Here is a 23,481-nt window from a genome sequence, read left to right as displayed (position 1 = left end):
GCATCAATCCATGGTGTAACCTCTCCTTCAAGTCACCTTGAGAGACACATCAGACCAAAAGACATCACCTAGAATGGGTTTAAATGAGTTTTATTTTAGACAACCTACATGATAGATGTTTTTTCGTTTTTTTTTTTAAACAATGCCTCCACTCCAAATCAGGGTCAAAATAAGTGAATAAAGCTCAAGATGACATCAGTCCAGTTAGACATTGCTGATTCCTGGTGTTGTGCCGATGAAGAAGAAACAGCAGCCAGCTATGAAGACAAGTGATCCAAAACCATACTGTTTGATTTGTTACTGAAACAAGAGCAGCAAGTGTTAGTTAAAGGTCATGACAGTATCAGCAAGTTTCTGTAACTTGTTTGTGTATTCCCTAATTCAATCTGGGCTGCCACAGTCAGGCAGGCAGAAAGCGCAAGGAAGTTATTTTTGCATCTTAGTGCAAACCAGGGAGCAACAGGAAAAGTGCTCATGGTCTATCAGAGGATGCTGATCATTTTTACAATTGTACAGAGCAACTGGCACCCACCAGCTGCTGAGCAAGCCAGGGTGAGCACTCATTCACACCCTTCCTTCTTGACACACCAAGGTTCAGGTTTCCCCTCAAGCACATCCTAAACAAGTGCCAGAGCTTACAACGTACCCAGCTGTGTCTGAAAAAGGCTGCACCAAGGAGCTGAAGCAGGTTTTACTGCACATGGCAACACCTTGCTACTGTTCTTTTACTCCACCTCAAAGTAGGTGGAGTTATCCAAACAACACATCCAAAAGGTGTGCCCCCATAGAGGAGATAGACAGAAGCTTCTGCTCCCAGGAGGTGCCTTCCAGGTGATCACCTGTTCCAGGGCCAGAACAGACATCCCCCCTCCATCAGGCTGTGGGAGGTGCTGTGTCTGTCTGGCCAACTGAAGTGTCCCTTTAATTGGGCTACTGCTCCATACCAGAATCTGGCTCATCTTTACATGACTCGCATACCAGAAAGCCTGTGAGAGGCTTTACAGATAAATTTAGCTGTCTATATAGAGACTTCACAAGTCCACAATGGGCAAAGCAACTGTTGATCCCACAGTGCAGTGAATTCCACAGGTCTCCAAGCAAACCAAAAACCCACAAGTGTTGAGATCCAAATACTACCTTGTGGGCAACCACATTCCAGACCACAGGAGCTCAGGTAGTTGGGAGATTCCAGATAGAAAAAGGTTAAGTACCGGGTCAAGTAATACTGTGCTCCCAAATTTAGGGCAATATTTAAACTGACAGTTCTTGTATCAGGGCATCAGATTAAGTGAAAGAAGATAGAATATGACCATGCAAGGTACTTCGCAATTAATTCCCAGAAAAGGGATCTAAAGTAGAAGTGCTCCATTTCAGAGGACCTACTCTTTAATCTAATGGTTTAAACTCACTCCCAATTACACACATCTCACCAGGGCCATCCCTTCTGCATTTCTTGGCCATTAAGTCACCATGAATCACAGCAGTGATATACATCCCCTTTTAGTACAACTGAATAGTACTCAAAGTTTCAGGCACTTTGTATAATATTAAAGCACCAATCAGGCTGTACTTACACAATACTTAAAAGTTTTCAAACTGCCAGTTAGTGTTCAACTTTTAACAGGGGTACAGGAGAACAAGAGATGAAGGAGCTCACCGTGTACTTGGGCACATTAACCCAGTTCAGTTCAGTACTTACACATTTCTCGATTTCTAAGCCGTCCTTAAAGAAAATCATATATGGGGTCACACCGTCCTCACGGAAATCCAGGAGAGCCACCATTCCATCTGGATTCATGTTCTCTCCTACAAAGAACTTCAGAGGAATGTGTCTCTAAGACATTTAATTGGCTAATGCCAGGAGAAAATGCCTTTTTATACAATTAAAAGTCTCCCTGACCAACCACAGGGATTTTCTCTGCAGCTTGTCCATCTTAGTGCCACCATGGCTGACACACCAGAAGAAAGGGATGCTATCCAGAGGGATCTTGACAGGCTGGAGAGGTGGGTCCATGGGAACCCTGTGAAGTTCAACAGGCCAAGTGCAATGCCCTATACCTGGGTCAGGGCAACCCCAAGCACAAATACATGCAGGGCTTGGGAATGGATTGACAGCAGCTCTCAGGAGAAAGACTTGGGGTGCTGGATGACAAATAAGTCTGTGTAACCCAGCACTGTGAGCTTGCAACCCAGAAACCAAAACATCCAAAGAGGAGTGACCAGCAGGTCAAGGGACATGATTTTGTTCCTCTGCTGAGACCTCACCTGGAGTGCTGCATCCAGGTCTGGAGCTGGGATCCTAACACAAGAAGGATGTAGACCTGCTGGACCAAGCCCAGGTAGGCCACTGAGATGGTCAGAGGCCTGGAGCACCTCTCCTATGAGGACTGACTGAGGAAGTTGGGGCTTTTCACCCCTAAAGGCTTCAGGGAGACCTTACAGCACCCAGTACATAAAGAGGCCTACAAAAAGTCTGGAAAGGGACTTTGACAGGGGCACATGGCAATAGGACAACAGGGAATGACTTTGAAACTCCAAAGAGGACAGATTTAGATTATATATTAGGAAGAAATTCTTTACTGTGGTGCTAGTGAGACACTGGCACAGACTGCCCAGAGAAGCTGTGCATGCCCCATCCCTGGAAGTGTTCAAGGCCAGGCAGGATGGGGCTCTGAACAACCAGGTCTAGTGTAAGGTGTCCCTGTCCATGGCAGGGAATTGGAACTCAATGATGCTTTTCAACCCAATGCCTTCTTTGATTCAATAATTTTACCTTGTTGCTATGAACAGAGCAAGAGACAGCAAGGGCCAAAGTGATCTACCTTCCAAGTCTAACTGCAAAGTCCCTGAATCACCATAACAACAGATGTAGCTAACTACAAGCATTACCAGCTGAAATGACACCACCAAATAGCTAACAGTCTTTGGCTCTTTCTCCTCCCTGACTTTCAGGGCCCCTAATTCTCTTAAAGACCGGCGAGTTAGCATCCTCACAACAGGAACCATCAAAATTCTCAACAAGCTATTCAGCAGATGAACCAATCAGAGCTTATCAATACTGCTGTAAGGAGACATAACTTACCTGGTAGTTTTTGAAGTTGGCAAGGATGTGTTTGATTTGTTCTGCAGCCCCAGTCATGAAAGGCTTTACTCTCTCTGGCTTGTGTTCCTCAAGTCTGGCTTTGATTCTGGAAGGAGAAGGAAAAAAATGCTCTGAAAACATGTTCTAACTTAATATCTTCACTGTCTGGCAGGATGTCATAGCAGAAAGAGTCGACCCAGCTACCTGTCAAACTTAGATTTTGCTGCCTTTCCCCCACTTCCTCTCAAAGCCCCCAAATTTTAACTTAGTTTTTCAAGTGAAATCACAGAACAGTACCTGCCACTCCTACCAAGGTCATTTTACAACCAGGCTAGTGATAGGCAAAAATCAGCAAGCCCTTTCCACAGCACCAGGAGCATCACCCACCCACATCACAAAGCTTTTTCACTTTCAATATTACCCCCTCTGAACACCAACCAACAGCTATTACACCACAAACTAGCAAAAAGACCCATTCACACACTTTTTTTTAGCTGTTTACATTGTCACTCTAGAAAAGCTTCAGAAGCTTTTCTTTACCACCTCAGTTCCTCCGCATGAAAGTCTGGCATAGAGAAATAGGAAAGAAAGGCTACAAATAAGATCCAAAGCACACGATCAGGTCCTCTACCTCAGCCAAAATAAACATAGATAGTCCATCCCCCATTCTCTAGGGCCCCAGTTCTGCCCAGCATTAAGACATTACTGAAGTTCACAGCCAGTTTCACACCTGTATCAGAATGAACACCTAATAGGAATAAATCCAATGCTGTTTTTACAATCCCAAGCACACAAAACCTCTGCAATCCAACTGAAATGAAAAGCCTACCAACACTTACGCTTTCATGTAATCCTTGATGTACTTCTTGTAGGATTCTTTTGTGAAGCTGGTCTCCTGAAGGTGGTGGTTAATTACTATGTCAACACCAGTTATGACTGTGGCTTCTGTTCCATCTCCCTCTGGACCTTCAGCAGAGGCATTGCCACCAATTAGAGAGTCATCAATTTGACCCTCTGTCCTGGTGACCATCTAGATTTAGAGACATCAAAAAACTTAACGGCTCTGCAAAAAACCTTAGCACTACCGCTCTTACACACCTATGACCTGACAGCAGGGCACAACTCGAGAGACACAGTTCTGTGCAAGGAACCTGGCTGCAGCTTGAGCACTAATTTCCCAGTGACAGGAGAAGAGGGAACGGGTTCAAATTGAAGGACAGTAGCTTTAGATTAGATATTAGGCAGAAAGTCTTTACGTAGGAGGCACTGGCAAAGGCTGCCCAGGGAACCCGTGGATGCCCCACCTCTGTAAGTGTTCAAGGCCAGGCTGGATGGGGCTTTGAGCAACCTGGTCTAGCGGACAGTGTCCCTGCCTATGGCAGGGAGGTTGGAACTAGATGATCTTCAAGGTGCATTCCAACCCAAAGCGTTCTATGATTCTATAACTCACAAGCACGACTCCCCCCACGGTGCACAACCGAAGCTCCATTACACTCCAGCCTGGCTGACCCGGGCTCTCTCAGGCACCATCTACGGCAGCACGGGGCACTGGGCCAAGGTGAGTCTTCCCTTCTCCCTTTCCCTGCTCGGGCTCTTCGCAGGGAGGCCACCCCCACTCCCCACCGGCCGTGAGTCACCGCGGCAACCCTTCCTCCCTCCCTCCTTCGGGGCGGGCAGGCACTCACCTTCCCCTCCACTTCCAGGCACAGGCCGTCCGCCACCTCCCGGATCTTGTAGATGTCCGAGAACATCTCATCCTCTGCGGGGACAGACAAACACACATACACACCCAGCCGCGTCAGCCCCCGCCTCCCGGCACCCACCACTTTTCCCCCATCGCTCCCGCCCCCGGGCTCCGCGCCCCCCCCCGCCCCGGCCCAGCCCCGCACATGCGCGCCGGCACCGCCGGGCCCAGCGCTCGGGCCCGGGCCGCGCTTCCCCCCCCGCTCCGAGTGCCGGCCCGGCCGCCCCTCCCGGCCGCGCCGCCCCCCCCTCCGCGGCCTTACGGCTGATGCAGTCCCGGTAGATGATCATGGCGGCGGCGGGGGGCGGCGGGGGCGCGGGGTCTCAGCGCAGCGACCCGGGCGCGGGGCGGGAGCGGGGCGGAAAGGGCCGAGTCAGCGCCTGCCGGGGCTCATATAGCGGGCACGGCCCCGCGCGTCACCGCGCACGCGCCCTGCGCGCCGCCCCGCCCCTCCGCCAGCGGCGCCCCCGCGGGGCCGCGCCCGGAACCGCCGCGCGAGGGGGGCGCGAGCGCCGGGTTCCCGGCGCGCGGGCAGGGGCAGCGCCGCAGCGGCCACAGCGGCCGCCGGCACCGGGGAACTGTCAGTGCGCTGAGGCCTCCCCTCCGCCTCCTGCAGGATCAACTCACCGAGCGACCTCATACGGCTTCCTCTCAGGGCCCTTCACCATCGTCACTGCCCTCCTTTGGACGCTCTAATAGCTGCTCCATGTCTTCCTTACATTGCGGTGCCCAGCACTCGAGGTGAGGCTGCCCCAGCTCAGAGCAGAGCGGGACAATCTCCTCCCTTGCCCGGCTGGCCATGCTGTGCCTGATGCACCCCAGGACAGGGCTGGCCCTCCTGGCTGCCAGGGCTCTGCTCAGATTCAGCTTGCCAAACGGGGAGCGGGGTTTCATCCTTCCCAAGTCAGAGGGGTCAGGGCTGGCAGGGACCTCTGGAGAGCAACCAGTCCTGCCCCGTGCCAGAGCAGGGCTGGTGCCTCTCCCTCATTGCCTGTGGTTGCATTTCATGGGTTTCGACACCAATTTTCCTCTTGCTCCTAATCTTTTAAGCTCTCAGTAACACTTTTCTTTTTGTCTAACTTCTTATGAGGTGTCTGGGATGCGTGATCACTGGCTCTTTTCTCATTACTCAGACTCTCATTACTGAGCTGGAACAATCACGTTTTCACTTTCCTTTGCCAGTTGGTGCAAGATGGTACAGCTTTTGGGCACATCTATGCATCCTTTCTTTTTCCGCCATTTTTTTTTAAATGTATATCCACTCTCTTTTCCTTGTCTTGTATTAGGAAGCATCTTTGCACCCACATTTTCCAGACTAGCCTCCAATTTAACACAGGCAGCCTGATTAATCCACACACTGGCTTTCCAAGGAGAAGTGTGCCCAGCTTTTCCCAAGCACCCCGGGGAAGTGCTGCTGCCCGTATCCCACCATAGCCAGGGTGTCCCCTCCGTGGTCAGCCTGACAGGGATGTGTCTGTGTGAGCTCTCCTGGCCACTTCCAGCTGCTGCCTCCTCACCTTGATCCCCACACTGAGCTCTGAGGGGCTCTGGACCTTGCGAGGGCTGTGACACAGGGACACAGAAAGTCATTCTGTGTACATGGATATACATTTGCTCTACTGGGTGCTGGACCTCCTCCAAATAAGTGATGTTTTCAAAACATTTATAGGGAAATAATTAGGAAGCTGTGGAACTCTTCCTGTTATTACTCCCTCAGGGAAATTGGGTTGGGTATGTTCAGAGGAACTGCTTATGCACTTGCAAAAGTGCTGGCTGGGGCAGGTATATTTTTATTATTTTTCTTATAAGGATAAGTGAGATTTAGCCCAGTAGTCAGGGTTGAAATGAAAGACAGAAGGGCAGTTATGCCTAGACCTCTTTTTCCCCCTTTGGAGTTACTTTTCTGCTGCAGTCTGTCAGAGCTGAAACAAATCTAGACTTCACTTGAACTCTGATTCTTAAGAGACATTGATAAAATACCTTCAAAAGACATCATGGGACCTGATATGCTTAATGCTGCTAATGATCCTGGACTTGGCAGAGACATCAGGGCACAGGACACAATTCCCTGTCCCTCATCTTCCTTAGGCAGTGAATTGCTCATTGCTTTCCTTGCGTGTGCCAGTGGAGCTCCCTTTTTATCTCCTCCTCTCCTTCCCTACTCTTCCTTCCTTTGCTCCAGATATCAGTGCCCCTTTTTTTTTTTTTTTTTTTTTAAGATGGTCTAGCTTCTTACATAATCTAATTAAATTTATAAGTCGTTCTCGGCTGGTTTTCACCTTCAAGACTACTGATGCTATTTCAGGCCTGAAGAAGGGGCTTCTTCCCAAAAGCTTTTCCTCTTTTTTTTTTTTTTTCTCAGTGGCAGCTGGCCTGAGAAAAGATAACCCCTCTTTTTACAAACCACAGTAAAAAAAGAGCAACTTACATCTTTAGCAGTGTGTTGAGTGACAGGGGAACATTTGGCTCCTTCTACGTAGTGTAATATGCAGCTAAAAACATCCAGTTAGTAGGTGTGCTTCAATTTGGTTTTATTTTCAAGAGACCATTCTAGAAAAAAAGATATTTCTGCAGTAGTCCAGAAACCTCTTACAAATTCAGATGGACCTTCAGGTTGCTTTGCCTTGCCTGTAGGTCTGTATTAAGAGTTGCAGGTGTAAAATGTGAGATGTCATTTAAAACTGCATCTGTTAAATGGGTCAAGGCTCCTGTCTGAACACCAGTTTGATGTGGAGTTAAATCAGTATCAAGCTGAAGTTAGCAGTGTCTTAATTGGCATAGGCTTCACTGAGGTACCAGTGCTGAAACTTTCCTGTGATCCCATATAAACACAGAATTATGTTATGTGCTGATACTTTGTGAAATAGATTTGAAAATGCTTTTTCCCCCCATTTTTTCCAGAAACCATTTGAGAAAACCTTAGTGTTCCTCACCTGCTTTCTGTCCAGGCAGCCTCTTCAAGCACTTCTCACATCCAGCCAGAGCTGGATTCACATTTCAGAGCGATAGATTAAAAATGTGGTCCCTCCCTCCACCTTTTTAGTTGCCAATTGACAACCAAAGTGATGTGAGAAGTTTTCCTGATAGTGAACCTCACCTTTGGTGCTGTGTAAATCCCGAAGGACTGATGGAATCCTGTGGGTTTATAGAGGAGTCTTCTAACAGTATCTGAGGAGGATTTTCTAGGCAGGTGTCTGCAGAGTCTCACAAGAAGCCTTTCCCATGGAAAGCCACACCTCAGACAGTTGTGAATTACTGCAGTATTGCTTCCATCAAGTATTGTGTGGATATGGCTGTGCTCAACTAATTGTGTCTTGGATTAAAGTGCCAGATGACAGCTGATCCTACACCATTCTGTCCCTAAGTAAACAGTACATTCTCAGCCCTTGTGGCAACTCCCACTGAGCTGTAAGAAAAGGGAGGGGATCCTGCCTTCAGCTATGTCTCCTGCAGAGTGCAATCAGTGGAAATAAAGCGGAGGTGAGGCTGGAGGAAGAGAGGTGATACTGGGCTATGACATAAGGGATGGCACCAGTGTGTTCTTCTAACCTTTGTAAAAGGCTGTCAAAGTCACATAAAAGTGGTGATGTTTTACATCATTTGCCAGGTGTGGGGGAGAGGATCCTAAGTACACATCTATATCTGCTGGTAGAAAGAAATTGGGAAAAATGAGGATTAAAGGACTGAGCAAGCCCTGGTGCTGCAGAGAGGCTGGCAGGACAGTCTGTGCCCAGTGCCCCCTTCCCCAGAGCATCTCCCAGCACAAAGGCTTTGGGAGAGAGGATGCACATGATCAGCTCATTGATTCACAAATCTGTCTGGAATTTAGGACTGAAACAAGGAGCTGTGACTCTGTAGCCCCTCTTTCAACACACACAGATGGAAACTGTAGATTTTAACTGGTTTGCTTCAAGTTCTTTCCCCAGGGCATTTCCAGGCAATAAAGATTTGATCACTATTTGTTACCCCTTCTTATTAATTGGGAATTGATCTTACAAAGCCAGACCATCAGTTTGATTCTTTCAGGTGAGTTTATGTTATGAATATAGTCAGTCTTCCAGTGCTTGGCAATCCTTCGACTGTTTTGGATCTCGAGCCAAAATTCATAATTTAGATTTACATTGGCAGTGTACTGAACCAGAACCCCAGATCCCAAGATTAATATTTGAAAGAGTTGAGCTTTGATCATTAGTGTAGCTTATCAGCTAAGATCTATTCACAAATGATAGACCATATTAGAATGGACTAGATAGATTAAGGTATCTCAGACAAAGGCATCATTTTTAGAACACAAGGAAGGTCTTTGGTTGAGCAACAACCCCTCTTGCACTCACAACTAATGCAGGTGTTCTTAGCTTGGCGTTTTCAGTATTTACTGTTCCTCTCTCTGGCTGCTGCACTTCTGCGAACAGACACAGAGGTCACTGCGCGGCCACAAACCCCTTTTATCTGTGGCACTGCTCGCCCAAACCCTGCCCTGGGGGGTGTGAGGCTGTCAGCCCGCATTGCAGCTGCTGCGTTTTTAGGGAAAACAGGACTGCGGTTCCCAGGTTAAGAACTGTGAAGCAAGGTGCTGCCCACCCGCAATTTTATACTTACTAACTGTATAAACATCCAGGTGACTGAAAGGGCTGTGGTGGAAATGCCTGCACCTGATCCTCAGGTCTGCTGCCAATGTGTCCCACTAATGTGCTCAGTGATGGAATAGAGAGTGCATTCATTACAGTGGCAGTAACATTACATTGGGAAGGACCACTGGTGTATTGGAGATTAAGATTGGAATTGAAAAGGGATTTTGACACATTGGACAAGTGGCCTGAATTGTTAGAAGGCATTTGGACAAGGCCAGTCCATCAATGAGCAGTCAAACATTTGCTAAAAGGAAAACCTACCAAAGGCTTTTGAACACAAAGATGCAGCATAACATTCAAACAAGCTCTGAGCCACACATTACTAGAAACTGAAAGAGTGCATAGGGGAAGTGCTGCCTTCTCCTGGCCCTGGTCCTCTGCTCTGTTGTAGGCTTCTACTGCTGGCAAATGCCAGGGAATGCTGAGATGATGATGTGCTCCATATGAGTACTCTGATGTCATGCTCACAAACGCAGAGCAGAAATAATCAGCCATGGACACAGGACAGAGAACTGGGCAGCAGTTCTACAGAAAAGATCTGGGATACTGGTGGATCCAAAGCTGAACCAGAATCATAGAGTCATAGAAATATTTAATTTGAAAAAGGCCTCTGAGATCATTGTGTCCAGTTATTAACCCAGCACTGCCAAGTCCACCACTAATCCATGTCCCTGAGTGCCACATCTGCTTGCCTTTTAAATACTTCCAGGGATGGTGACTCAATAACATCCCTGTGCAGCCTGTTCTGATGCTTGACCAGCCTTTCAGTGGAAAAAAAAATCCTAATGTCTATTTTACCTGTTCTGAGAAAAGGCCACACAATATTGGAGTGCCTAAGTGGTGATGTTATATGTAAGAAACTTGTGCTGTGGTAGATGTGAGGGGCTGAGCTCTGTTTGGTGGTGCTGGTATTTCCTGGAGCACTGGCTCCAGCTTTAACAGCACACTTTGAAAAAGCTATGGACTGATCAGCAAGGGTTCACCAGAGCAGAGGGAATGAGTAGAAGGAAAATGAGTTAGTTTGTTTTGCTGCGAGGAAGATTTAGATTAGCCATTGGAAATGCTTTCCAGTACAGCCAACAGAGAAGCAAAGAATAGGCTGACTACTTAGTTCTCTGTCCTGGCAGGTTTTTGAGAATAAGCTAGAAACCTGCTCATGGGAGATCAGAAAGCATGTTAGATCTGTTATTGTTGACACAAATAATGGCTGATTCTGCCTGTCTCTGGGTTCTTTTTAACCCTATTCATCACCAAGTGATTCTTATGTGAACTATGTGCTGTCATTTATACCTGTGTAGAGTAGTTACACAATCAGGATAAAATTAATATCCTCAAATCCCTATTCAGAATGGACAAGAGGGTTTGGAAAAGGGATGTTATGAGAGAGGAGTGTTGCCCTGCATGGCAAGATGGGTCTGCATACAAATCACATGTACACAGAAGGAGAAGCATTCAGGTTCTGCACTGCCCAGAGTTTTAATCCTAGTGAGTCCCTATTTTAGTCCTGTTTAAATACAGTGTGGTACAATCCTTTGACTCAGATTAGAGGTATGCTGCAGAAAGGGCTCCTTCCATGCCAAACCTAAGGCAAGAGTAAGCAGGGATCTAATTTCTTGTGTTGGGACTCTCCTTAGTCCATGGGCAGTAAACCTGGATGTCTCTCTTACAGCAGAGTGGAGGTTTTATAAAGTCATCCACAAAAAAAAAAATTTCAGTGCATGCCTGGCAGGTTCAATTGTTTTGCAAAGAATGGGAATGGAATTTATCCTATTTGTCCTCCACTGCAAAGATAGCTCACGAGCAGATCCATTTGTTAAGAGAGCTCAAGCTGACTTCTCATGGAGCAGCCGGGCTGGCTACCGAAGGGAAGGGGAGTTAGAAGTGCAGGCAGGGGAAGTGTCTTCCCCAGGCAGGGCTCAGTCCCAGGGTGTCCCAGCCAGGCCAGTGGTGTGGGAGCAATGTCTAAAGCCACTCCAAGGGCTGGGATGAGCCAGACATGGGGCCGGACACAGTGTACCTGCAGCACAGCCCAGGTGGGGAGTGAGGGATGGGCCTGAGCACAAACAGCTGCTGAGCCCTGGGGAAGAGGGTCCCAGCAGGGCAGCTCACAGCCCCATCCATGGAGCTGGTTTTACTGCAACGTGAGCCAAGGTTACAATTTCTATCACAGGCACCACTTCAAAGTTAGCCAAACATAGTTAAGGCAAACATCTCTGCCCAATTCTTCACTGAAGAACAACTTCAGTTAACTTAGTGGTCCCTGTTGAGAGGACGATGTCCTCATGCGAGCTCTCTATTTTTGTGCCAGCCTTAAGGCTTTCTGAACGCCTGTGCCATGTAGAGACACCCCACTAGATGGCAGGACAGGAGCCGGTGGACGGCAAGCAGGGCTCTGCTCACCTTGGTAGGCCAGAACTTTTTCCACTGCTGTTGGTACCGTTCCCAGGTCACCTGAAATGCCCCAGGACCAGCGCAAGTAAAATTCGATCTTGGGCCTGCAACTGATGCAGCCACTCTGGGCTCCTGGCCAGCTGGATGCTGCACACAGATACCATTCACTCCAGATAATTAGCATCCACTCATAATGAGCTGGGGTCTGTTGAGTTCTTAGCCATTATAGGGGCTAATCCTGCCATGCTAAACTCCCTCAGCTGCCATTTTTCAAAATGGCATTTGCTTCAGAAATCTTATGAAGCCTGAAATTGAGTTCTGCCATTTCAATCCATTCCTGTGAGCTTTTTAGGTCATTGTTACACAGTGTGAGCTCTCAGTCTTGTCAATAGGGAAATAATCATCAGAGCACTCAGCATGTTAATGGTGTTATCCCTAGAATTCTGACACTACCAGCGGGTAACACAGTTACATTTAGAAAGCAAACTTTGCTGCAGATGCACCAGGAAAATGGCAGGATTTAATACCCATTATGAGGAAATGGGTAGATTAACTTCTTGGTCTCTCAAAGCATCACTTTAAAGTACTGTAGGAGACAGCAGGCAACAGGACTAAAAGATTCCATTTTGGAAAACAGCTTCTCAAATGGCAATCCAGTAACTTGAGGTCATAACACATGTCAGCTGGAAATACAAAGCTGCTGTCATTTTCAAAGATCTCAAGACAGATATTTATTATTTTCTGTTAAGAATTTAGTGTCCACTACATTCCTCCTTTCTGCAAAAACCAAAAGGGTAACTGGGTGACAAAGGATATGTTGGACACTTAGGAGGTACCTCCTAGCTTCTGAGTGATTTTGAATTGCTCTGTTGTTTCAGAAAGGTGTGGCAGCAGTGTAGGAGCTACTCAAAAATGGGGAATTTTAAGAGAGGGATTAGAGAAGGAGGTGTTTGCAGATTCTATCCACAAATATGCTCTGAGGAAATAGGGACTGATCTATCTGTGAGATGGCTGATAATCTGAGGCACTGCAAGATAAGGGTAGAAAAGGACCTTGAGAGTTCAGTCAGCCAGTCTTCTTTCATCAGGGGGATTAGTTAGACATGCACTTCTCTGGGGAGATGTTTGCTTACCTTGTTCTTCAGATTTCCTGGTGCTGGAGACTTCCTTCGTCCTCTGCAGAACAAACAGAACTGCTTACTGAACAGGGGGCTGGGCCCTACCCTGTGAGTGTTGCAAGTATAGGGTGGATCATAACCTGTATTGATGTGGATTTAGAGGCCTGTCTGATGCTCAGAGCCTTATGGAGCTCATTGTGCCCCATTCTACACATTCTACATAGACATTTGGCTACACAATTTCTGTATTTATTTAAAAAGCCCAACTGTATTATTTGTGAGTACTTTCACACAGGATGAATCAGGGTGTTCCTCATTGTTTGGTTCTTTCACTGGGTCAGTGGGCACATGGAAGTCTTTCTCCACAGCTGTGATGCTGTAGGTAGAGAGAAAAAATAGAAGAACCAGCTCATCTCATGTATTTCTTCAGGAGCTTTACATAAAAAAGTGGTTTAGCTAATGAATACAATTCAGGGCAGAGTGGCCTGAAGTGATAATAGATACTTCTGTGAAAACATAAGAGCATCTCTCAGTGCTGATCACAAGACTAAAGTGTTAATGAAATTTTAAGAAGGAAATAGAGAATAAAAGCAGAAACATCCCTGCCATATGTCTGTATACACACACACATAGAGTAAATATATATGCACACAACACACACACACATTTTGTATGTAATTGCTGCATGCCCAAATGTCAAGTGCCATGTGCAGGCCTGGCCTCACAGTGTCAAAAAGGTGTGATAAAAGTGGGACCAGTACCAAGAAGAGAGGCAAGGAGCAAAATATTATCTGCAATAGGACACATTAACTTTAAAAGGTGATATCTGGGGTGGGGATGGTGGATGTGATAGAAATCTTGGAAATCACCAGCAGAGTTGAGAAAATTAGAAGAGACCAACTATTCACTGTCTGTCAGCAGACAGGAAATATGGAAACATCAGGAAAATGATGAGGTGACAAATTCAGAAGAGTCAAAAGATGGCTCCTTTTAACACCCTGTGTATAGTTACCCTGGGAAACTTATTGCTTGAGGATGCTGTGGATACCAAAAGTTTAGATTATTGTAAAAGAAACTTTAAAAAATTGCAGAAAAGGATACTAAGCACTTCTGGCTCAGGAAGATCCCCTACAGCCAAGGACTACTGGAGGTCAGGAAATTCAATACTGAGACGTTGCCTTCCTCTGCATAGATTTGTATGTTTTTCAGGAAGGAGTTTGAAGATATCCCTGTATCCTTAAATGCCCTTTATTAACTTGTCTATCATATGCAGCCTTAGAAGAGAACTTTTCTAGAAACACAGAGGGGGAAAGAAAGTCGTAAGGAGGCTAGGGAATCATCTCTGTCTGTCTCTCTGCCCTGAAATAACCCTTGACAAACTTGTGGGGCCATGCTGAGGTGAGGGAGGACTGCTGCCCATTCTGCCTCACCAGCTCCCAGCTATGCCAATTACATTAGCTGCTGCCCTGAGGATTTCTCCTCATCTGATCCTGCTGTCTTACACTTCTGACCTGGTTTTGACATTTGAAAGAGCAAGCAAAACCTTCCTCACATGTGACAGGTGGTTTAGGGGCCACCAGCTTCCTTACTGTTTAATGACTGTGCTCAAATGCCCAGCCAAGGCAGTGTTGGATATCCCTGAGTAAGCGAAGGATTACAGAGGTGGTGTGAGGTCAGGCTGCCTTGTTTCAGCATTGCCAAGAAATCACATCCACCCTCAGCACTCTTTTGTATGGCCACAGGCCCCCTCTGTGTGTCTCATTTTTCAGTTTTTCTGCAATGTGGTCTAGTGCTGTGTTCCTCCAGCTGTGGCTCATCAGACATTGAATCACAGCAAATTTCCTGTCTGGGACGTCCTGCCACACGTGAATACCTCAGTCCACAAATGTATACAAGCAAAATGCATTGGGACCTAGAAAACACATTTTTGCACATCAAAGTTGAGCACAAATATTTTTCTGCTGTAAATAACAACCACTGTGGTGCACACAGTGCCTGTTCTGTTTGGGCTTGTTTTTCCTAAAAGGTCATGCTATCCTTCAGTCTTGAGAAGCTCCAGGGTGTGGGCGGGAGCACAATACACACCTGTGAGGCCACAGAGAAATTCCTGTGTGTCAAAACTGGTGCTTACAGCCCCTCCTCTCTGTGATGGCAGTCTGTGCACAACCCTCCTGTCTCACATTCTCCATGCATGAAATGAGGCCAGTAATGTTTATCTACCTACTGCAAGGCTTCATAGAACAAATCATTGCTACTCTATGGGGACAGGAAACCAGGAAGAAATCCCACTGCAAAAATTAATAGGTATGGGAGCAAGTGAATGCAGAGAAATCAGGGAGGCATGGGGGCGTAGCTCTTACAGCACAAAGCAAATGATTCTCCTCTGAGAACAGCATGAATATGGAAACCATGCAACAGATGCACTATGCTGAAAATCAAATAGATGCAAATTATTCTGATCATCTTTTTGGTGCATTTTCTCTATTCACGGGCGGGTTTGTGCTGAACATCCTATGGAGAAGCTGCTTTTGGGGAGAGTGGATGTTGCATACACAGGGTGAGAGCATGCAGGGTGTGATGTGCTCGTGGTGCCCAGAGCTGTGGGGGGCCCCTAAACAGCAGGATAGAAATTGGCTTCAGAATCTTCTGGGGCAAGGCAAAGGGGTGAGCTCCAGCCAGGCACATAAGAGCAATGCCATGAAAATGGGGATAGTTTTTCTTTCTTTCTATTAATCTGAGTTTACTATCCACTGCTTTGGATTTCTGCTGGTGGCCAGTGCTATTTAAAGAGTTGGCTTTCATCCAAAGCCCTGCGTTGCATGCTTCACAAGAAACACAGACAGAAAAATAGCAATTTCTCCATTAGTTTATTGAACAGGTCTGCTGGTGCTGAACACAAAAGGCACCATTTCAGTTTCTGCATGCAGTCCTGTTTATAAGCAAGCTGCTTTCCTGAGGGCCAGCTTTTTCAGAGGAACAACCTGATCATTTGTGGGTGTCTTTACTACCTGGAGTCTGACCTAGGCAGACAGAGGCTCAGGGCATGATTTTTATTTACAATTCTTTTTTTTTTAGAGCATTTCACATGCTCTCATTTCACATGAAAATACAAACATTAAGGCCGAGTCTTCTGATTTTTGTAGCCCACTGAAAACTAAGGGCCAGGAAAATTCTTTTTCATTATTTTCTTGATTTCTGATTATATTCTCCATTCCTGAACATAGCCATGATAGTTGGTAGTTATATTGACCAAATATGTTTCTTCATTCATAGTTTTTCTTCTGGTGTAATGCAGTCACAACAAATTATTACTTATTTCCATAGGTAGGGAAAGAAAACTGTGGAGATCATGGATATTCAGGATGGATAGCGAGAACCTGAGATCTTGCCATGATAATAATATTTCAATGGTGCTGATGATGAAGTTTGGTCTACAGAGAGGTACAAAGTTTGTTTTCACAGTGTGGCATTTGGCCCAAGTTACAAAATTTTAATCTTGAAAGAGAAGCATGAAAAAGGGCTGAGTTTTGGATGGCCATAGGGAACTCCCATGTCCCAGCCCTGCTGGAGCTGTGCTGCTTTCTAGGGTGTTCAGGGCTAAGCCTGTAAGTATGTTTTTAGGAATCAAAGTACTTTTCTTCTTCCCAGCAGGGGCAGGAGCTTCCTGTGATGCTCAGGTCTTGTTCTTGGCACTCAATTTGGATTTCCATTTCTTGGTTTCAGTCCCTTTATTCATAATGTGTACATGTGGGCAGTTACAGACCACACAGAAATACCCTGAAGAGTCATTGCCTCAAGGAAGAAGACTCAATATTACAAAGCATGTAGGAATTGTGCCCTCTTGTTCAAGCCCAGTGACAGAGATGTGAACAGCACCAGGCACTGTTACAGCCTTTTTTCACAGTCAGTGCAATTTTAGTCATTCAGAGTTCTGAAGTCCTTTGTTTGGTTTTTTATATCATTAATGTGAAGGACCTACTATTGTTTAAAAACTGTAACTACTAGCTTAAAAACTGTGACTAAGAATAGTTTTGAATTTACCAGAAAGGCACAAAGAGGAGAAAGACTTGTATTATCACCACAACATTTAAACAATATATTATCATCTATAAATCTATCTCAAAGATTAAAAATTAGATAAAAATGCACACAATGTTAACTACTGTTAGCTTATATAAAAAATAATGTTTATGTGAAAAACATGAAAGCTACAGATTGTATATACTGAACACCTGGACTTGCATATTGAACTCATGCATAAAGTACTTTAGCTTTTAATACAAATGTCCAGTAGACATCTGAGAGATAAAGACTGTTGAATACAGGAGTTCTGGTTTTGCCTAGTGTGTGATACACTAGTAATATTGAGCTGGCTGTAGTTGTTATATTTTTAATCACATAGATTGCAAGACAAGAGCTGTAGTTTTCAATGCAATGTTTTCTTTTCCATGCTCTGGCAAGTGACATCATGGCTTTGTTTTGGCTTAGTGCAAACACCAATTCTTATGTTAATAGTGTATAGTAAGAGGAAATGAAACATTTATGTAATTGCAGAAGTGAAACGCAAAAAAGAAAATAATTATTTTTTAATACATGGGCACAGCGTAACCCCACAGTAAGGTCACACTGCCTGCTCTGGCTGCAGTCTGTGGTCAGGAAAGGTCTCTGGGAGCTGATTTTGGAACCTGGCACAAACTGGCTCTGTCATGTGCTACTTGGGGGAAAGTTCAGACATACAAATCTGGGCTTATAAACAGAGGCAGCGAGAACTAAGATGCAGTTCTGACAGAGGAGATTTATTATAATCTTTTTACCTGTCCCCCTGCCCTTTTACCTGCCCTTTTACCTGCCCTTTTGTCTGTACTTTTTAAGGTTCATGTTTGCAAGTACCTCTTCAAATATGAAGTAAGGTTAGGAGTGGGGTGGAAAGTATCTCTATTTGTGTGTGTGTTCTATGATGCAAATGGAAATGGAAAACATTTCAGAGTACAGTCCAGAAGATTTTAAAATTGAGATGTTCTGGAGCCAAGCTGGACCAAGCTTTAAGTATGAATAAAACCAGCTAATCTCAGTCATCAAAAATGCAGAGTGGCAACAACTGTGCCTTGCACCATTGACTCCTCACCCCAATGGCCACAGTCAACTCAAATCAGCAGAGCAGAGCTTCTGTGAGCTCAGAGCACTGCTGGAACACACATCTCTGTGTTTACAGTGCAATACTGACTGCCAGTGTCACAGGATGTCTCTAGGTGTAATGTACATTAGACAGCATAATCTACTTCATAAATTCAGCCACATCTTTTGCAGTGCTGGTGCACATGGAGTATTTTGAGATTACTGTGTCTAGCCTAATATTGGAAGATCAGAGCCTTAGTTCAGGATGAGCAGTTGGTCTCCTTGCAAGAATATTTTGCTCTTGATTTTCATTCAAGGCTTTTCCCCCCATTTTTACTACAATGAAAGTTATGGTCTGAGAACATTACAAAGTAATAATCGGCCTCCCCCCACCACCCTCTGAAACAAAACTGGCTTTTCAAGAATTTTCACAGTACATTGCTCACAAGGCTGAGGGAGATCAGCTAAAACTTGGAGGCAAACCCAGGTCCGATTAGTGAGCCTGTAATTCATTAACATTTATATGACCATTTGTTTCAGTGCATTTGAAGTAAACAAAACAGGGAAAATAAAGGAGAAAGAACTGAATGTCAGTGAGAAACTCCAGGGCTTGATGCCATTGCCACTTGTTAGCAAATGGCAAATACCTCCAAACCTTGCAAATGCACTCGGGTTGCTGGAACTGTTGAGAGACTGGATGGGAGCTGCAGCCTGCCTGACCAATTGTTTTCCAGAGAATTGATGTGATTTGCAGTGGATTTAGAAGATTTAATAGGAAAAAACCAAAACACTATTCAGTTGAGCTTTCTGGGTATAATGATTTTGACCAAGAATGTTAATTAATGAAAATGCAAAAATGCTGTTCATTGTTTCTAAGGCAAAACAGCAAAACAAAACATCTGCGGCACTGGCAGAACAGCTTTGATTGTAAGAGTCCTGATTCTGAATTTCCTGCTGCAAAAAGTGCTGCACTTCTGACAGCAGGCCAAGAATTCATTCCTAATGCTGTGCTCCTGCAACACATAAAGGAAAAAGTTTTGAAGGTATGACTGCTGCTGCAGCTCTGTCTCCTATCACAATTGTTGGGGGATTACAGTACAATGCAGAATTTAAGAAAATTCTTTGAACTCTTTCTGGGCTGGCATCCAGAAGCCTGTGTTTGGCTAAATTTAGAGGGCTTTTGGGATCCAACTAATCTGATACTTGAAACCTGTGAAGTCAGGTATGTTAACTTTTACATGGAAAAGACAGACACATAACTATGAGCTAACATGGTCAGATGAGCTCAGTTTGGGAGCTAATTCCTTCTGCACTGGTGACGTGGACAATGGTTAAACTAAGATCTTTCCTGCTGATTAGAGACTTGCTGAGCTAATTGAATGAGGTCTGTTCAGATAAACCTGATGGAGCTGCAGGAGTCTGCACACCACTGTTATTTTCCCCACCTAGTCTTTAACCACACCATTTAAACACCTCTACCATGTACTGGATTGTATGGCATGAGTAAGATCATCTATACAGGACATTTCATTGCTCACACTTTCACCTCTCCCATTTCTTTCAAATGCTGTATACTTACTGATCAAAAGGCATTTTCTAGGGTTCCCCTGTTTCTGGAACTGCTTTAGTACTTCAAGGTTTTAGAAATAGAGAACAGCTTGTTTATCATCTCCAAAATTCAATGTTACAATGGAGTCTGCAGTGAAAATCAAAATCAGAAAAAAGAGCTGTCATTTACATATTGCTGAGATACATTTGGAAAAAGGTTGTGTAGCTTCTATAGCTACATCATTTTCATACACATACAATTACCTCCATTACAGAAGCCTTTCAGATAGGGACTGTCATTTAAGATATAAAAACAATAAAAACAGTGGATCTTTTGGAATCACATAAAATCTAGGATGTGTAAGAACTACAAGAGTTGGGCTAGTTTCCTATAAAATTTACAGATATTACAAATCCACAAAGTTTAACTCCATCCAGGGAGGAGTATATAATCTATTGCTAAGTCCTGTGCTCCAAGCTGCCTGGGAGGATGGCCATGCTGGGTATCCTGAGGTGTGACTGCATAGTGCTGTGACCTTCCAGGATCCCTCAACACCTACCCCAGGAAGTGGAGAGAATCACTCAATCCCTAGACAGCTTCCTTAGAACATTTCTTCTCTCAGAATCCTGAAAGTGTCAGAAGTAGCTTTTACCTGTAGTGCTTTCCTCCGGAACAAGCTACCTAGATGTCTTAGTCCTCATGGCAACTATCACTGAGCTAGCAAACCATCTGTTTTCAAAGCATCACTTATTGTTTGCACTTACAAAAATGCCTCTTGTCATTTCAGACAGTCTAGCACCAGTAAAACCCTCTGCACAATTTACATAGGCCTGTTCTCCTCATGTCTCTTGTCTCAACGTTCATTTGCACTATCTTCTCTTGTTCATCTTTGTTACTCTTAATTGCTTTTTTGTCTCTTATCTCCCTGTCTTCTTGCTGGCTTTGTATTTGAAATGCAAAGCAAGGAAGTTTGTAGGCTGGTTCTTTGATTAGGCAGAACTGGATTCCCCCTGGCCTTAGAGCTGAAACAAGGCCAACCCGTCTTTGGCATGAACTGAAGTCTGCATTTTCAGCTGTGTTGTAGGAGGCCATCCAAAGTTCTTCAATGAGGTTTTACACACAATCCAGCTGGCAGCCTGCAGGCTGCAAGGTGGCTCTGCTTTGCCTCTCTTGTCTGGCCTTGAAGGTCAGAAAAAGTTGTTAGCATGCTGTGTGAAGTCTGGGCATTAATGCCAACTCCTGTTCTTACTGCAAGCCAGACAGGAGGCCAGAGGTGTTAGGATGGGGTGTTAAAGGCAGGATGCATACTGCAGCCCCTCAGGAGTATTTGCTCTGCCAAATACTTGTGGCTAAGTCCTGTGAGATGTTGAGACAGTCTAATATTTCAATGCTTCCAACAGGATGAACCCACTTCAAGTCATGCAATGCTGCTTCTTCTGTTACACTGCTGCTGCTGCCAGTGTGAAGCCAGTTCAGCTGCATCAGCTGGCAGAAGCCTGGGGTTTGATGGGTGCATTCTGTAATTAGTGACTTGAACCCACTCATAAGTCAGATGAGAGCAATCAGCAGTCTGAGCAAAGGGCCAGAACTGTGCCTGGGAATGGGAGGGGAATATGGGAAGGTAAGGGAGCATCTGCCTTTTTGGCAATGAGCTGCTACATCAGCGCTGCCTTGTTGCAGAACAAGACCCTTTTTACAGCTGTGAGGCACATCACTCTGCTCCCTGGTGCTGCCTCCTAAGGCATGAGCATGTCCAAAAGCTGGCATCTACTGAACCAAGTGTAGGGAAGAATAACTCTGGGAAATAGAGGGACATGAGCATGTCATCTGCATGTTTCGTGGAAACCCAGGATGTCTATCACTGTCATCTGTGCTTCTTCAGCCTCTGGAAGGCAGTTGCTCTCCCACTCTGCCAGCCTTAGTTACTAGGAGCAGTGGAGATGTGAGTTCCTACCCATGAATGCTGCTTTGCTGCATCAGCAAGGAATCCCACTGAACATTAAGGGTCCTAAGTGACTTGTTCAGCATGTGGTTGTTGTGACAGACAACTACCACAAGGACAAAATCCTACAGCTGTTTTTCCCTGCTGTGCAGAATAACCTGTCTTGCTCAAGGTCAACAGCAATCAACTCATCTCAGCCAAATACTGTATTAGTTCTGGTGTTGTCATCCTGTGGATCAGCAGGGCTGCAAAGCAGGAAAATGCTTCTTCAGAAAGCATCCTGCCTTTTCAGAACTTTTTATTAAAAAAAAAAAGTTACTTGAATGCTTCATTTGACAAAATTTTATAAAATACATGTTTAAATTTAAAAGGAAGGATATAGTATTCGGATGTTGATAGCGAAATTTAGGTTACCCACAGCCAGACTGGAGTAACCAGAAGAAAAGCTGTATTATTTGGGTAATGATTTAATGCAAAGCATTCTGTAAACACTAGAGGAAAACCATCAAAACTTGAGAATCTGGAAAGAGAATAGTGAGGTTCCTTTAAGAAGTAATAGCACTGAAAGCTTGAAATTTTGCTATGTAGGCAGTTCTGTATTCTGATCAACCTAAATCCTGCATTGCGAAGGACATGGCTTGGGGTCACCTGCCAGTACATCTCCCTGACCATTGTCTTGTTTGAGTCACGTTTCTTTTACTGTAGAACTACTTCAACTGCAACTCTGCTGTCACAGGATAGTCTAGTGCAAATATGTATCTCCCCCAGCAGACACTTCCACAAATATATGCTTCCCCCAACAAATGCTCCCTACTATCCCTGGATATTGAGTACTGCCAGCAAGGGGTGTACTGAAAGTGGCAGAAAACATACCATGTGTGAGATGTTATTTGGTGTCACGTCAACCACTCTGTCATTCATTCAACATTGAATCATCTCCCCTGTGGGAAAGGTTAGGCTGTATCTTACACCATATTCTGTCTGATTTTTACTAGGACATAGAAAAATATTTGCTCTTCTTTGTGTTGCATCTACCAGCATTTAAATTTGCATTGTTTCTTCTAATCGCTACTTGTTTAGCACAGTGCAATGTTGGACAAAAGCCTCTGTGAAGCAACTGTGATCTTTATTTAGCAAGGACCTGTAGGATCACCCTTTGAGGTTGGAAAGTATTTTGTAGTAGTGAAAAGCCTCCTATGGTGCCTTCCTATCTGAGCAACTTTAGCAGCTTTTCATTTGCTCATTCAAATAACATCAACCTCAATGCTGTCACATACATAGGAGTTATTATCTCTGTTTGGGGTCCCAGAAAAGAAGACAAATCAATTTCCCAGGACCTGCTACAAGATTGCAACACTTTCAGAAAATTTTTTTTGGTTTACATTTACTAGAACTGCTTTGCTGGGACCTTATGCTGTGTGACTCTTGTCCACTCAAAGCCTGGAACTGCCCTCTGTTCCTTCACCTTTTACCCATTAAAAACAAATAACATGACCCTTTTATATCCACAAAACAATGACACAGTAAAGACCTTTGGCTCCTGCCAATGCCAGAGTCCAATCAGATTATAAAAAAAATATTTGTTAAAAAAAAGACTACAAAATTACATTTACTGTTACTCCTGATTTCACTTTCCTTTCTTCCTGGTCTCTGCACAGTAGATTATGTTACTAAGCTAGAAACTTCAGTTGTCATGTCATCGTACATAACATATGCTAGCAGCTGGAGGAGGAAATGTCATTGAATAATTACAGACAACAAGGGCTGGAGAGATCCTTGAGAGTCCATCCCAATGCTTGGTTCAGGTAATCCAGATTGCAAGTACATCTCAAAAACAGCTGCTTAACAGTTTTTAAAAGTTGGTGATGATGAAGGTACTGCAAACTCCACAGTCATTCTCATCTAGTACT

The 23,481-nt window shown here is 44.8% G+C and overlaps 1 protein-coding gene and 1 non-coding gene across 2 annotated transcripts; both read right to left on the bottom strand.

Annotated features, from left to right (window-relative positions):
- Positions 1-74: 74 nt before the first annotated feature.
- Positions 75-5,201, bottom strand: TPT1 (tumor protein, translationally-controlled 1). Its single transcript, XM_066545011.1, has 6 exons — positions 5,089-5,201; positions 4,768-4,841; positions 3,922-4,112; positions 3,083-3,188; positions 1,700-1,816; positions 75-300 (listed from the first exon to the last, which is right to left on the bottom strand). The coding sequence occupies exons 1-6, from the start codon at positions 5,114-5,116 to the stop codon at positions 298-300; spliced, it is 519 nt and encodes a 172-aa protein (XP_066401108.1). The 5' UTR covers positions 5,117-5,201; the 3' UTR covers positions 75-297.
- LOC136553828 (small nucleolar RNA SNORA31) lies at positions 366-495 on the bottom strand. The gene has a single exon (XR_010783229.1). It is a non-coding gene; the product is annotated as a small nucleolar RNA SNORA31 (small nucleolar RNA).
- Positions 5,202-23,481: the final 18,280 nt, after the last annotated feature.

This window comes from Molothrus aeneus, chromosome 2 (genome assembly GCF_037042795.1).
Source record: "Molothrus aeneus isolate 106 chromosome 2, BPBGC_Maene_1.0, whole genome shotgun sequence".
Classification (NCBI taxonomy): domain Eukaryota; kingdom Metazoa; phylum Chordata; class Aves; order Passeriformes; family Icteridae; genus Molothrus; species Molothrus aeneus.
The sequence above is the reverse complement of the archived record's forward strand: the minus strand, read 5'-3'. Positions and strand labels throughout refer to the sequence as shown.

What these genes read in the sequence shown, in the direction of transcription:
- TPT1 (XM_066545011.1), bottom strand. Translation starts at nt 5,116, where the DNA reads ATGATCATCTACCGGGACTGCATCAGCC. An exon ending in CTACCGGGACTGCATCAGCC is followed by an intron (nt 4,842 to 5,088) that starts GTAAGGCCGCGG and finishes CTGTCCCCGCAG; the next exon opens with AGGATGAGATGTTCTCGGAC. An exon ending in CCAACTTCAAAAACTACCAG is followed by an intron (nt 1,817 to 3,082) that starts GTAAGTTATGTC and finishes ATTCCTCTGAAG; the next exon opens with TTCTTTGTAGGAGAGAACAT.